The following is a 15,907-nucleotide window of genomic DNA, read 5'->3' as shown; positions in this document are numbered from 1 at the left end:
CCATACCTGGCCCTCAAAAGAGCCAGATATGGCTCAAGAGCCATATGTTGCTGACCCCTGCTCTAAAGAGTCCTCCTGTCTTGGAAGAGGCCTCTTGGCTAGAAATCTTGTTTAATTAACCTCTGGGCCCCACTTTGCTGGGGTCTCTGAAGCCTTGCCTGGTTGGGACCTTAGGACCAGGCCCAAGTATTTCTCTCTCTCTCTCTCTCTCTCTCTCTCTCTCTCTCTCTCTCTCTCTCTCTCTCATTTTCCCTACTTTCACTCTTCCTATTTGTAAATAAACTACCATAAAAGTCATTCTGACTTGAGTCTTTCATTTGGAATTGTGTAATCAATTCCTGGTGACCGAAACTCTTAAATATTCAGTCCAACCATAATTTTTCCCTTTACAATGGAATGAGGGGATACTTGGAATTGTATTTCTTGTTTTGTGGAATTGAAAACTGGCAGGAATCGAGAATATAACCAAATGTAAAATAAATAATTTTGATTACATTAAATTAAAAAGTTTCTGTATAAACAAAACCTACGAAACCAAAATTAGAAGGGAAGCAACAAATTGGGAAAAAATCTTTATAACAAAAACCTCTGACAAAGGACTAATTACTCAAATTTATAAGGTGTTAAATCAATTCTACAAAAAAATCAAGCCATTCCCCAATTGATAAATGGTCAAGGGACATGAATAGGCAGTTTTCAGATAAAGAAATCAAAACTATCTATAAGCACATGAAAAAGTGTTCTAAATCTCTTATAATTAGAGAAATGCAAATCAAAACAACTCTGAGGTACCATCTCACACCTAACAGGTTGGCTAACATGACAGAAAGGAAAGTAACAAATGTTGGAGGGGATATGGCAAAATTGGGACACTAATGCATTACTGGTGAAATTGTGAATTGATGCAACCATTTGGAAGGCAATTTGGAATTATGCCCAAAGGACTTTAAAAGACTACCTGCCATTTGATCCAGCCATACCACTGCTGGGTTTATATCCCAAAGAGATAATAAGGAAAAAGACTTGTATAAAAATATTTATAGTGTCCCTCTTTGTGGTAGCAAAAAAAATTGGAAGATGAGGTGGTGTCCATCAATTGGAGAATGGCTGAACAAACTGTGATATCTGCTGGTGATGGAATACTATTGTGCCAAAAGGAATAATGAACTGGGGGAATTCCATGTGAACTAGAACGACCTCCAGGAATTGATGCAGAGCAAAAGAAGCAAAAACAGGAGAACATTATACACAGAGACTGACACACTGTGGCACAATCGAACATAACTTCTCTATTAGCAGTAATGCAATGATCCAGGACAATCTGGAGGGACTTATGAGAAAGAACGCTATCCACATCCAGAGAAAGAACTGTGGGAGCAGAAACACAGAAGAAAAACAACTGATTGACCACATGGTTCAATGGAGACATGATTGGGGATGCAAACTCTAAACAATCACTCTAGTACAAATATTAATAATATTGAAATAGGTTTTGATCAATGACACATGTAAAACCCAGTAGAGTTGCTTCATGGCTGGGGGGAAAGGGGGAGAGAGAAGGGGAGGGAAAAAACAAATATGTAACCATGGAAAAATAGTCTAAATAAATAAATTAAATAAATTAATTTTTAAAAATAAAGATAAAGTAACTAAAAAAAAAGGAAAGAAAAGAAAACTGGCAGGGCAACACATGCAAAGTGAAGTGACCAGATAGGGTAGCAGATGCAAAGTGGAGTATCTTTAGTCTTAGAGAGCATCCTGGAGCACTGGGTAGTTAACAAGTGATCCTAGGATCACATAACCTGCTTATGTTTGAATCAAGACTTAAACCATGTCTTCATGACTTTATGGGACAGTGGAATAATTTCCATTATTATGTTCTCTCTAAGTATTCCATTTATCATCTACCTTCATTATTAGATACATGGACTTTTTCACTTAAAAAAGATGAATTACAAACACTTTTCTAAGTTCCACTAATGGTTCCCTTGGTTTGACAGGCATTTCCACAGCCTTTAAAGTTTGCAAACTGCTTCACAAAATTTACCTCAGTGGATCATTACAACTAAGCCAATGAGGTAGATATAACAGGTATTATTACTGTCTTTAAATTTTTTTTAATTTTTAATTAAATTTACATTTCAAATCAAAGTTTAATTTTTTTTTTAATTTAATATTTAAAATTTTTAAAGATCCCAATTTTGCTAAGTTAAAACTAAGGCTCAGTGAAGTCAAGTGACTTCCTTATGGTCACACAGCTAGTAACTGTCAAGGGTTGATTTAGAATTCAGGTCTCATTAATTCCACTTTCCCGCATAAGAATTGGAGAAATGAGCTACGGTTTGCCATTTAATGAAATTTGTTCCTCTTCGGTCTCCATCGGAAGTAATTCCCTCGGATTTCCCCACCAGCCTCAGAAAGGAAACTCAGCGGCGCCCTTTCTCCGGTCTGCGTTGATTAGCCAATCAGGACGCGCGGCACGGGCCATTTCCTCCGCCGCGGTGTCATGGCAGCCTCCACACGCTGCTGCTTGTGCCTACGACTCCGGCCGCTGAAGAGCCGGCCCTTCCTTGTCCCGGTCCAGTCCCTGCGGCTCCCTCCTAGACAAGCCCGAACGCTCTGGGGAAGCACGAGTCCCAGGACCGTGACCGTGGACTTGGGCAGCAGGTACGGGAGCACCTGGCGGCTCCGCAAACTCCTTCTAAGCACCCGCGTGTTGTGACCCCATCGCGGCCCCCGGGCGCTGTTCACCCAACCCGAGACTCTCTCTCAGGGACCTCAGGCTTCTCGCTCACCCCAGCCCTCCCAGGCGACGTCCGCCCACCCAGGGGTTCTCATTCCCGGGGCCCCCAGTGGAGTTTGAGAGCCTACCCATCCCTCCCAAGGACAAGTGTGAATGAGTGAATCTGGAGCCGGAAGGCTTCCTGTCCTTATCACTCTTAGTACTAGGGAAGTCTTTTAATTTCACTGAGCCTCATATGCCTTATATGCAAAATGGAGAGCTGAGGGGAGAACTCTAGAATCTAGAAGATCTACTTTCAAATCCTGCCCCCTGACACTTCCTAGCCTTGTGACCCTGGGCATGCAAGCCGCTTAACTTTTCGGTCTCAAGTTTCCTCCTCTGTCTTGGGAAGATGAAGTGTGATTGTTGTAGGGATTAATTTGCAAATCTTTCTTTATTATTGAGAACTATGTTAATGACACGTATTAGATGCTTGTAGATGTTTGGTAGTTTACTAACTGGTATTCAGTAATGAAGTATAGTGGAAAAAGTACTAGGTTTGGGAGTTCTTACTTTCGAATTGGGGTTCTGTTGTTTTCAACCTGTGTGGATTTTTCAGCAAATCACTTCACCTCTCTGCTGTCAATTTCCTTATATGTAAAGTGAAGGCATTTAACTAGCCTATCGCTAATGCTTTCTACTTCTTAATCCTCTTTTTTCCCATGCTTCATCTGTTCTATGGTATTTGCTCATGTAGTCCCAGGATGCCTCAGAGCCTCAAATGACCTTTTAATTGTTAAATTCATTGACTTTTTCTCAATCTAATTCTTAATGTTTCTGGTTTGTTGATGTGATTGACCTATTGCTTTAATAATCAGTCAAACAAGTATCTATTAAACTTTTACTGTTTACCGGGCCTGTGGTTGGAGCTGGGGATACAAAGATGTAATTTGGGCCCCCTCTCAAAAGAAGTTTATATTCTATAGGGAAGGGGGTGGAAGCATGTATGCATAAAGGTAGATACAAAATATATACAAAGTATTGCTAGATAGTTTGGTGATTATAAAAAGCACTAGCAAACAGTTGTATGGAAATATGAGGAAATATGAGGAAAGGCCTCATATTGGAATTCTCACTTAAGCTAAACTTTGAAGGAAACAAAGGATCTAAGTAAGAAGCAAAGGATAGGAAGGATTACTTTACAGGTACTTACCAAAAAAGCATGGAGATAGGAGATGAATCTATTGAAGATATCAGTCTGACTGAACTATTGAATGTGTGTAATGGATAGAAGACCTTGACGGGTAAGTTAGACCCATTGGTGAAGGACTTTAAATGCCAGAGAAGTATTGCAGTAGAGAGCCACTGGAGTATCTTTTGTGGGAAAGTGACTTGATCACATCGTTGCTTTGGAAATAGCACTTTGATGCCTGGGTGAAGTATGGATTGGAGGGGAGAAGTTGGAGGCTAGGTGATTGATTTAAGAATCTTTTGCCATGGTTCAGACAAGAAATAACAGTGTGAAGGTCTGAACTAGAGGGAGAGGGTAGAGAATGGGAGAGTGAGAAAGTATGAATAATTTTCAAGATAGTAACCAATTAGGTTAGAGGATAAACCAGAGCGAACAATAGAGAATGACTTCTAGATGGTGAATCTGGGTGACTGTAAGGATGGTGGTACTCTTCATTGAAGTAAGAAAGAATAGGATGAACAGTTATGTCATACAAAAGGAAGAGGGTTGGGAAAAAAAACACTTTATCAATAAAGAGAATGCTGGTGACTTTGGATAGGGTAGTTTCAATCAAGTGTTAATAAAGCCAGAAGAGGTTTTCATTTTTGTTTTGGGGGGTTTTTTATTTCTTTATTTTATTTTCATAACAAATTTCCACATAAGTTTTCCAAAATTATATGATTCATGTTGCCTCCCTCCTTTCTTCCCTCCCAGAGTTGACAAGAAATTCAGTTTTGAAGCAGAATATATATACATGTATTATCAAGTAAAACATATATGTCCGTATTATTCATTTTTGTAAGTGAATAATCTTATAAAACCAAAACACCAAATCATATACTCAATAAACAAGTGATAAATCATATGTTATCATCTGCATGTATACTCCCAACAGTTCTTTCTCTAGAGGTGGATGACATTCTTTTTCATAAGTCCCTCAGAGTTGTCCTGGAACGAGAAGAGGTTTTGGGGAAGAAAGATAAAGAGTTTTGTTTTAGATATGTTGAATTTAAGATGCTTTTGGGACATCTATCCATCCATTTGGAAGTGTCCAGTAGAAAATTAGTGATGAAAGGCTGGTTTTGATTTCAGAGTTATTTGCATAGAAATGGACCTTGGGAGCTGATGAAATCACCATGAGAATATAGAGAGTAAAGAAACTTAGGATAGAGTCTCACACTTAGGGAGGAAGGGAGATTTCAATAATGATCCAGCAGTGGGGGCTAAGGAGTAATCAGGCTGGTAGGAGGAAAGAAAAAGCAGAGATTGAGCAAAAAAAGAGGGTAGTCAAAAGTGTCAAACATGAAAAAGAGGTAAAGGAAAATGAGGCCTGAGAAAAGATCTTTGAAATCGAAATTTGAGGGAGAACAGTTTTTTATTGAATTAGATTGGAAGCCAGATTGAAGAGAATGAGAGGAAATAGAGTAGTGAAACCTGACCTAACAGTCCTCCAAGCTCTCCTGTATCTCTTCTCCCATTCACAACTAAACTCCTAAAAAAAAAAAAAAATTTAGCCATATTCATTGCCTCCACTTGCATCCCTCCAAATCAGTATTCAGCCTCTTAACCATTGGTTTCATTCTCTATCACTTGATTGAAACTGCCCTATCTAAAATCACCTGGTTTTGCTTTATTACAAAATCTATAATAGTCTTTTCTTAATCCTCTTCCTTCTTAACCTCCAAAGTATTTGCCATTATTAACCACCTAGTCCTTAAGACTCTCCCTTCATGGTTTTCCTAACACTGTTCTCATATATATATCTTCCTACCTATCTAATCAGTCCTTTTAGATCTACTTTTTAAGATTATTATCCATGTCTAGCTCCCTCTTGTGCATGTGCTAAAGCGCTCTACCCTGCACATGAGCTCTACTCTGGGCTCTCTTCTGTTCTCACTTGATAATCTCTTCAGTCAACAAATGCCTATCATGTTCTGCAGGGAGCCCCTCAGAGAAATAAGAGTCTCCATCAGGGTCCATTGAGTCAATGCAGACGGCAGAGCCTTACATTGATCCCTATTGTCTGAAAATCAGGCAACAGGATAGATGAATACCCAATTGGATACCCAATCAGACCCCTCTGTGTGACTCTCTTCTGATTAATACTTTTTATTATTAAAATTACTACAATCTATATTTTTAGGATAGCCTCAAATTTTGTAGTATAAATATAAAATTTCTTTATAGAGATCCATTTATAGGACTCCCGTTATAGAATTCTCCTTAATACTCTATAATAAACCAGCATTTAATGAGTTAATAATTATACCCTCAGGGGCAGCTGGGTAGTTCAGTGGATTAAAAGTCAGGAGTAGAGACGGGAGGTCCTAGGTTCAAATCTAGCCTCAGACACTTCCCAGCTGTGTGACCCTGAGCAAGTCACTTGACCCCCATTGCCCACCCTTACCACTCTTCCACCAAGGAGCTAATACACAGAAGTTAAGGGGTTAAAAAAAAATTATAATTACACCCTCAGTGAAATAGCAGAAGCTGCTTTTTTCTCTGTCTCAGAGTTTGAAGGCCACAGCGTGACAAAACAAAAATACCTTTTTGCCTCAATCCTTTCTCACACTGAATTTAACCCTGTGAAACCAAAATAATCTCACATTTTGCTACTTACCCACCTTAGACTTGTCCCCTGGATTTAAGAGTTCTCACACTCTAATCCATTTTTGGAATATGTTGAAGGTCTGTTATCAAAATAATAATTGGATAACCTAAGGTCTTGGTAGTTTTGAAATTTGTTTAGACTAAAACATAATCGATAAGAGAAAACATAATCAATATAAGAAATCAATATGAGAAATTGAGAAATGAGAAAATGTAAATTTTCCCAGCATTTGTGTGACTGTGAGAGAAAAGTATAAAAATAAAGATTTGCAGTAAGTCTGAGAGAAAAATCCACTGTGTCTCCAACTCTCTTCCTCCTTTTTGGCTAAAGCATCACACCTCTCAAGATAACTGGAAACTGCTGGCTCGTTTCCAACAATGTTCCATCTACTAAGGATAAAATAAATGAAACCCTCCTAGTCTTCAAAGAGATATCAGAAGATACAATGTGAGCCTAAGTAAATTAATACAAAATAACACAATTTACATGGTAAATTTTTGGGTTAGAAGGGCAGCTGTTAGGGAAACAAGAAAAGCTTCATAGAGAACAGTGGTTCCCAAACTTTTCTGGCCTACCGCCCCCTTTCCAGAAAAAATATTACTTAGCACCCCCTGTCACATACTATCACCGCCTCCTTACTGTTATTCACCACCCCCAAATGCACCTGTGGCCATCACCGCCCCCTGGATCGCTGCATGCAGCACCCACCAGGGGGTGGTGGCGCCCACTTTGGGAATCATTGATATAGAAGATAACACTTGAGTCGAGTGTTACAGGAAACAAAGGACTCCTAAGAGCCAGAAATAAATTGATCCACATTCTAAGCGTGGAGGACAGCCAAGTAATCTCTATGCAGATGACTTGAAAAGTAGATAACAAGGAACTTGGGAGTCAAGAAGACCTAGATTCAAATCCTCTAAGACATTTAATAGCCATGTGACTTTGGAGCAAATAACTTAACCTCTCTGGCCCTCTGTTTCCATGAGGGATTGGATTCATTGATATCTAATGTTCCCTTCTACATCTAAAAAAATCTATGATCCATCCACATAGCCATCCTGCATCTGTCTCCTGAGCTCTTTATTCCATACCTCTAACTGCCTACTAGGCAGATGATAGGTGCTACAGTAGATAGAGCACTGGAGTATTGGGCTTGGAATCAGGGAGACTCATCTTCCTGAGTTCAAATCTGGGCTCAGACACCAGCTGTGTGACCCTTGGCAAGTCTCTTTACCCTTTTTGCCTCGTTTTCCTATTCTGGAAAATGAACTGGAAAAGAAAATGGCAAAGCACTCCAGTATCTTTGTCAACTGATGAAAAGTTGGATATGACTTGCTCAGGATCACACAGCTAGTAAATGTGAGGCTTGAACTCAGGTCTTTCTGACTCAAGGCCCTCTGCACTATCCACTATGCCAACCAGCTACCCAACCTAAGACTAGGACTATTTCTTGTCCAAGACTATTGTAATAACCTCCTATTGGTCTCCCTGCTTCAAGCCTCTCCCTTTTTAAAACATCTTCCACATAGCTGCCAATTTGATATTCCTAAAGAATAAGTTCTACCATGTTATTCTCCTTGTTACTACTCCAAGAAGCTTCAAAGGATCCCCTGTTGGATAAAATACAAATACTTCTCTTTAACATTTAAAACCTTTCATGATCTGACTCTTGCCTTCTTCTAATTGTTACTTGTACATACATGTCCAACTTTTCACCACCATTTCTTTATACAATCTGTCCATACAGAGAGAATATTCTCCCACTGTACTTCTCTTTCTTGGAATCCCTAGTCCTCTTCAAGACTCACCTGAAGAAGTTTGTCTTTATTTTCTCAGTTGTTCATCTCTATCTCTTTTTTGTATTTCATATTTTGTTTTTTACTTATATGTGACCATGTGGCATTCCCCAGTAGAATGGAAGCTAATTGAAAACAAAGCCTGTTTCCTTTTTGTTTTCTCATCTCTAATGCCTAGCTCAATGCTTCCCAAATAGTGGGAACTGAAATGAATTTTTGCTGATGAATTGATTGACAAACTTAATTTCAATAGCAAAAAAGAGAGGTAGCAGTCTAGGCAGAAAAAACATGAAGAAAGGACCATGACTGTATTGAAGACAGTGAAGTTGGAACAAAAATTGGATTGAGGGCATATTGTAAAGTGAGGCTGGTGGTGCCAGAATAGGGAAGATTTTTTTAAACCCTTATTTTCTGTATTAATAACAACTTTAAGACAGAAGGGGAAAGGGATAGGTAAAGAGGGTTAAGTGACTTGCCCAAGGTCATACAGCTAGAAGGTATCTGCAGGCAGATTTGAACCCAAATCCTCCAGACTGTAGACCTGGTACTCTATCTATTGTGCCACCTAGCTGTTTCCAACATATGGAAAATATTTAAAGCCAGCAAAGAAATTTAGACTTGATGCAGAAAAGAAACTTGTAGACTTGTCAGCAAATTATACTTGATGTAATCTAGGGGTTCTTAACCTGAAGTCTATGAACTTAGTTTTTTTTCATCCTTTCAAACATTATATTTCAATATAATTGCAATATAAATGCATCCTATGCATTTTTAAATGCACTTAAAAACATTCTTAGAAGGGATCCATATTCTTCACTAGACAACAGAAACTTTAAGAACCCTTGGTGTAGAGTTTTAGGAAGATTGAGCTCTAATTGCTTAGAGAACTTAGATACCTGAAAGCTAACTAGGAATACCATTCTAATTCAGGCTTGAGGTAATGAAGGCCTGGATTCCCAGTGAAGCTGCAGGAGTGAATGGGGATGGATGGCTACCACAGATATTTCAAAAGAAGAAATGGTAAGAATTAGAGATTCAAAGGATATAGAAAGTTAAACTAATCTCTTAACCTCATTCAACCTCAGTTTCCACATCTGTAAACCAGAATAATAGCGCCTCCTTCATAGGATTCAAACTAGAGAACATAAGCAAAGCATTTGGCAAAACTTAAATCTCTCTAAAAATGTCATAAAAATTATTATCTGAATTGTTATTATTATTAGCATTTAATGACTTCCCTGTTCTGCTCAGGAGAATTGTGTTAGAGCTACCAATTGCATTGATAACTCAAAGTCTTTTGGGTTTTGTTTAAAACAGAAAACTAGAAATATCATCTGGAAAACTGGCAAGATTTGCAGATGGCTGTGCTGTAGTACAGGTAAAACATGGTTTTTAATTTTCAGTTTTTAAAAAATGGTTACTGCACCTGATTCTAATTTCATAGTTATATTGTATCAGAATGGATATGGGTAATGCAAGAATTATGGTAATGGAAGTCATTTCAGAAATAACTTAATTTATTTCTGGTATTTATATCAAAACTATTCTAAAACAAGTACCCTTTTTTTATCCTTGAGATTTCTTTAAAAAAAATATTTTACTGCATTAAGTTAAATATTCTGGTACCTTAAGATTAATTAAGGTCACTATAATAAAAAATGATCTTCCATAATTGAAGCAAAGTAGTACCTCATTCTTTTTTGTTTGTTTTTCTGCTAAATAAGCAGAAATTATTGATAAATTCATAATTCTCATTGCAATGCTACTTACTTATGTTTGTTATATTTTTGTATTCTTTTTAAGTCAGGTGAAACAGCTGTGATGGTCACAGCAGTCAGTAAAACAAAGCCTTCACCTTCCCAGTTCATGCCTTTAGTGGTAAGTACCAGATAAATTGTGTGAACCTGGTAATAGAAATCGTGACCGTATCCAAAGGGTACAAAGGAAAAAATGGAAAAATTAGTGCTCTATTTCCATATTTCTTTGGACAAAATAGCTTGGTCCAGGATGAATCCAGGTCATTTTTTAAGTGAATAATTAAACTGATGACAGTAATTAGCTATTTAAAGATTCTAATTATCTCTTAACACATATATAGTAACAAATTTGTAAAAGAGGTAGACTTTATTTCAACATATAAAACTTTTCATAAGTACCAATAGTGCAAGAGTAGAATCTTAGTTGCCTTAGAGGGGCAGCTAGATGTCATACTGAATAGACAACTGGGCCTAAAGTCAGGGAGACTCACCTTCCTGAGTTTAGATTAGGCCTCAGACACTTACTAGCCATGTCACCCTGAACAAGTCGCTTAACCAGTTTGCCTCAGTTTTTCATCTTTAAAATGAGCTAGAGTTTACCAAGAAAAACTCAAATGGAGTCATGAAGAGTTGGATACGTCTGAAATGACAACAAGAAGTTGCCCTAGGCGTAAGCAAAAGAACATTGGAGAAATTAGAAGGGAGTCACTGGATGAAACATTAATTAGAGGTCCCTTAAGATTTCTTTCAACCCAAAGTTCTATAAAGCCTTTGTCTATCTTAAATATATAAGAAGATATATAGGTTGTAAAATAAACAACACTGGTTTTGCTCCGAAGAAAAAAAATTTGCCATTGGTACCAGGCAGATAATTATTTGAAAGGCAATAATAAGCATTAGAGTTTGTAATAGTATAACTATTGTTGGAATTCATAAAAACTATTCCATTTTCTCTTAAGGTTGACTATAAGCAAAAAGCTGCTGCAGCAGGTAGAATTCCCACAAACCATCTTAGAAGAGAGTTTGGCTCTTCTGATAAAGAAATTCTCACAAGTCGAATTATAGGTAAGATAAAAAATGCAGAAAATAACTCCATTTGATCATTTGAATTATTTCTCTGTCTACATAGGATGAGGGAGAGTGAAGAGAAGATCAGGGTAAGCTAATGAACCTGGGAGCCCAGGAAGTTTGGAAGAGAGAAGATAATTATTTCAGATGTGGACAGGTCAAGTCATCTATATAGAGATGCTCATCAAACCCATGGTTGCTAATGAAGTTACTGAGAGAATGAATATAGATAGAAAAGTAGAGACACATGAGATTGTGGAGGCCTTTTGAATGGAAAGCAAAAGTGTTTTAACTAGTAGACATTAAAAACCAACTGGAGGTTTTTTAGCATATGTATATGTAAGGATAATTATTCTCACTGCAATACAAAGGATAGATAAAAGCAAAAAGAGAATGAACAAGATGTTTATAACATCCATGAATTTCAATAGAGTTCACTTAAATAATTTCAAAAAATGCTGTAGTATTTGCATACTAGATAAATTTCGTGGGTTGATTCCTAAGTTCTTTGGTATCTCCAAACATTTGAGTTATTTTATAAATTGTGGCTATTTTTGAAATGTCTTAAGTTGAATTTCTTGGAATTTACAGGAGGGATATAAAAGTGACTATAGTAATATTAGGCTAGAAGCTATAACTACATTTTAGTAGCATTGGCAATGATAGTGGGAAGGATTTTCTTTTGCATTAGTGTTCAGTTTTTATGTCTTTTCCCCCTATTTCTCCTTTTCACTAATGAGTTGGGGAACATAATGAAAATAAATTTCCCTTTCTACTCCTTTTGGCTTCTACCAAAAAATACAAACTGCAAATTCCTAGATTGCTTACTAATCTGCTAGTGCATTATAGTCCTGGGCAAAGCACCTGGGCACCTACATTATTTCCCAGAATAGAATAAGCATATACAAGTTCTATCATTCCATTCATTTACATTCCAGTCAACCTGAGGAAAAAGGAAATTTCTCATATTGAGCACCTTTGTTGTTTTTAGCCACATTCTTAATACCAAAAGTCTATTTATTTTATCACATCAATAATAAACCAATATCCCAACAATACTATTTTAAAACTTCTTTTCCCCCCTGCCAGATCGTTCAATCAGGCCTCTCTTTCCATCAGGTTACTTCTATGATACACAGGTAAGTTCTGTTCAGTATTTTTTTTTAATCAGTATTTCTTAAATTTCTACTGTATTTTTAGCACAATGCTGGTCACAAGAAAATAAAGATTCTTCTTGGTAACATTACATTTTAAGCTGAATGAATAATGAATAAGTACAATGTTCATTCCATATGATAATTGGAGATTTACTGAAAAAGAAATCTTTCCATCAGTAAAAGTTACTCACATGCATACAAGCTTACAAAAATGCTTAAAACTCAAAATAACACCATGAGGAGTCGCAAGAATTCTTATTCTCATTTTTATAGATAAAGAAATGGTAGCGTAACCAAAGCCCCATAACTAATAAATGTCAAAAGTAAGAGTCAAGCCTAGCATTCTCCTCTCTCTTTTAGTGATCTTTCTGCTATGTTGCTGTGCCTCTCCAGCAGAACAATTAATTTTTGAGGTATAACATAGAACATAATTTAATTATTAGTTTCTATTAATTAAGTATTGCAGTTTTCTATGGAGAAAAAGATCCACATCACATTTTTTGTTACAAATAAATTTATTAGTAATAGGCTTTATTGTTAGTAATGCAGTTTATCCCTAATTTAAGTATTTTGAATTTTTCAGAATGTTGCCTAGATAATATGCCAGTAGCATTTGTTGAATTGTCCTTTGGTATCTCTCCTGGCAAAATATAACCTTAATTTTAATCCATTCTGAGTTAGAATGAGTGTAGAACAATAAAAAAACAGGTAGGGAAGAGAATTTTGAAATCTCCCTTTTTAAAGACTCTTCACGGTACAGTTATGTAGAAAAAAGGGATTTGTGTCTTTTTTAAAGTATATATTTTTGGTGTTCCATACTTCAATTTTTATATAATTAAAATATTAGTGAAGGACTGTCTACAGCAGTGATGGGCAAACTTTTTAAAGAGGGAGCCAAAGGAAAGGAAATGTTCACCTATCAGTCTGTTTCTAAGGCAACTCTTTCGAAGTTTCATTGTATTGTATCTTACTCATTGTATTCTTCAGATTAGGAATAATATCTCACAGCTGGATAGAACATTTCAGTGGGCTGCAACTGGCCCACGGGCCATAGTTTGCCCATCACAGGTCTATAGGGTTGTCATCATTAAGATAGAATTGTTTTGCTTAATGGCTATTAGCACTTTGCCTTTGTAAAGATCTGCTTTTTCAATAGATATTGGTTGATTGATCTAGTTTGTTTATTGAGAGATGTGATCTAATAAAATCATTATTCTAGGTTTGATTCCTCTTGATTTGGGGTGGGGGTGGGGGGTTAGTTACATGTAGAAACACTTTTTTATAATTCTTTGACATTTTAAAATTCAGATTTTCTCCTTCCTTACCCTTCTCCCCTCCCTGAGGTAGCAAATAATCTGATATAGGTTATGCCCATGCTTTCATGAAATACTTTTTCATTTTTGCTGTGTTCTTTGGCTATGGACTAACCAGCCAGATATTTGAATTGTATGGCCAATGGACGAAAGGGGTACAAAGTGAGAGTATAACTAACTTAGTGCAACCATCACAAGTGCCTGAGGTATTTTTACTAATGGTGTAAATAAATTAAATAGCACAAGTCAAGCATCTTCTTACTGTCTTATTTTAAATAACAATTTTTATTTTATTTTTCCAATAAACATTCCTTTTTAAATTACCAGTACTCTTCAACCAGTTGGATTTTTTGTACATTGGATTTCCATTTTTTTCCCCTCTCCTTTGCAAGGATGTTTCAAACTTACTTGTTTGTTATTAATACCGTCTTATCTACTCCGTTTTAATCCATTACAAAGGACATGTTACTTGTTATTATATAATTTTAAGCTGATGTTGACAGATGGTTTTCCTTAATGATTTTTAAAAGTTTTCCTTTTTTTTCTTTCATATCAGGTCCTTTGTAATCTTTTAGCAGTTGATAGTGTTAATGAACCTGACATCTTAGCAATTAATGGAGGTAAGTCCAAAATCAGACATTTTAAATTTAATATTTAAGTTATTCCAAAAGCTCAAATTTTTTTCTAATGTTTCATCTTGCTTATTTTTAGCTTCTGCAGCCCTCTCATTATCAGATATTCCTTGGAATGGTCCCATTGGTAAGTACTGTTAAGAAAATTGAGGAGAGAAGAAAACAGTCAGACAGAAGAAAGAGGGGCAGAATAAATTAAATAGGAGTTTACAAAAGATATGTCCCTGAGCTGAATTTTAAAGACAAAGAAGGATTTTGACTGCAGAGATAGAATATATGTCTTAGGAACAGGGCATAGCCCACATGAATTCACAGAGCCAGAAGATAACATGCAGAATTCAGGAAACAGTAGTCCAGTTGAGCAGTGATATGGAGTACTTAAGGACAAGTTATATGGAAAGACTAGAAAGGAAACTTGAAGTCAGATTATAAAGGGTTTTTAGCTAGCAAAAAAGGAGTGGTCAGTGGTTTTAAGTGTTCCAGAAAGGTCAAGGAATAGAAAACTGAGGAAATGGCTTTTTTTTTTTCCAGTTATGGGGTTACTGGGGACCTTTGAAAGAGCAGTTTCAGTAAATGGTTGGATTAGAATCCACATTTCAAAGGAGCAAATTGGTAGTGAGGAAGTAGGGGCAATGGTTATAGACGTGAATTGATTAGGAGAAACAAGAGGACTAAAGTTTGAGGGAATGTTAAGGTCAAGGGAAGATTTTTTTTTTTAAGACTACAGAAACAAGCATGTTCTTAGGCAAAAGAGAGTCAATAAATACAGATCAAAGATGAGAGAAGGAAGGATCAATAGAGAAGGCTTTTGAAAAGAATGGAGTAAAAGGCACAGGTGGAATAAGAGTAGTCTGTCTTAACAAGGAGAAATACTAATTTGTCCTCTAGATCTGGGTCATAGGTAGAAAAGATAAGTAAAAGTATAGAAATTTGGAGATGAGGACTCTCATGACAGATGAGTTTAGACTTCTGTAAGGAAAAGAATACAAAGTCACCTCTGAGAGAGTAAGAATTATATTGAAAGCTTTGAAAAGAGGCACAGGAACAGCAGAGATATATATAGGGAGTCAATCAGAAATAAAGAAAAGGATTGCCATGTAGCAATGAGGATAAATTTGTAGTAGGCATTTTGCATGATTGGTGACTTCCTCCTTTGTTCAGCAACTCCTAAATAGCCACCAAAAAATTAGATAGTAAGGGTGACATAATACATGGTTGAATTTTATCAAGACATATAAAAAGACAAGGAATAAAGTATTCAATGGTCAAGCAATTAGTCTCTTTTTGGACTGGATCCCAACTATAAAAGGAGAAAAACCAAAAGAGAGGTGTTAATTTAGAACAGGGTAGAGAGACTCAGGCATTGAAAGTTGTGAAGACAAAGAGCAAATTTAGGAATGAGGCAATGGGAGAGGTAGACTCATACAAGGTTGTGATACAAAAGAGACATTTTAGAGTTTAAGATATTGGTGGTAGTAGAACAGTATAAATGGCAATGACAGGTAGTTTAGAATTTTCTCCATTGAAAAACTAGGAGGCCAAAGTATTAGAAGAATAATCTACATAAGTAGTGAAGTTAACAAATATAAGGGCCAGAGTTGAAGTGGAGTAAAGTTGTGA

The 15,907-nt window shown here is 36.6% G+C and overlaps 1 protein-coding gene across 1 annotated transcript in view; it reads left to right on the top strand.

The window, feature by feature from the left end:
• Nucleotides 1–2,506: 2,506 nt before the first annotated feature.
• Nucleotides 2,507–15,907, top strand: part of PNPT1 (polyribonucleotide nucleotidyltransferase 1) — a 59,062-nt gene continuing 45,661 nt past the window's right edge. Inside the window, exons 1-7 of the mRNA XM_044663352.1 lie at nucleotides 2,507–2,667; nucleotides 9,678–9,738; nucleotides 10,164–10,238; nucleotides 11,077–11,182; nucleotides 12,275–12,324; nucleotides 14,212–14,275; nucleotides 14,367–14,414. Coding sequence (XP_044519287.1) covers nucleotides 2,507–2,667; nucleotides 9,678–9,738; nucleotides 10,164–10,238; nucleotides 11,077–11,182; nucleotides 12,275–12,324; nucleotides 14,212–14,275; nucleotides 14,367–14,414 — 565 coding nt within the window. The remainder of the gene's footprint in view (nucleotides 2,668–9,677; nucleotides 9,739–10,163; nucleotides 10,239–11,076; nucleotides 11,183–12,274; nucleotides 12,325–14,211; nucleotides 14,276–14,366; nucleotides 14,415–15,907) is intronic.

This window comes from Gracilinanus agilis, chromosome 2 (genome assembly GCF_016433145.1).
Source record: "Gracilinanus agilis isolate LMUSP501 chromosome 2, AgileGrace, whole genome shotgun sequence".
Taxonomy (NCBI): Eukaryota; Metazoa; Chordata; class Mammalia; order Didelphimorphia; family Didelphidae; genus Gracilinanus; species Gracilinanus agilis.
This window is presented reverse-complemented; position numbering and strand designations above follow the sequence as displayed.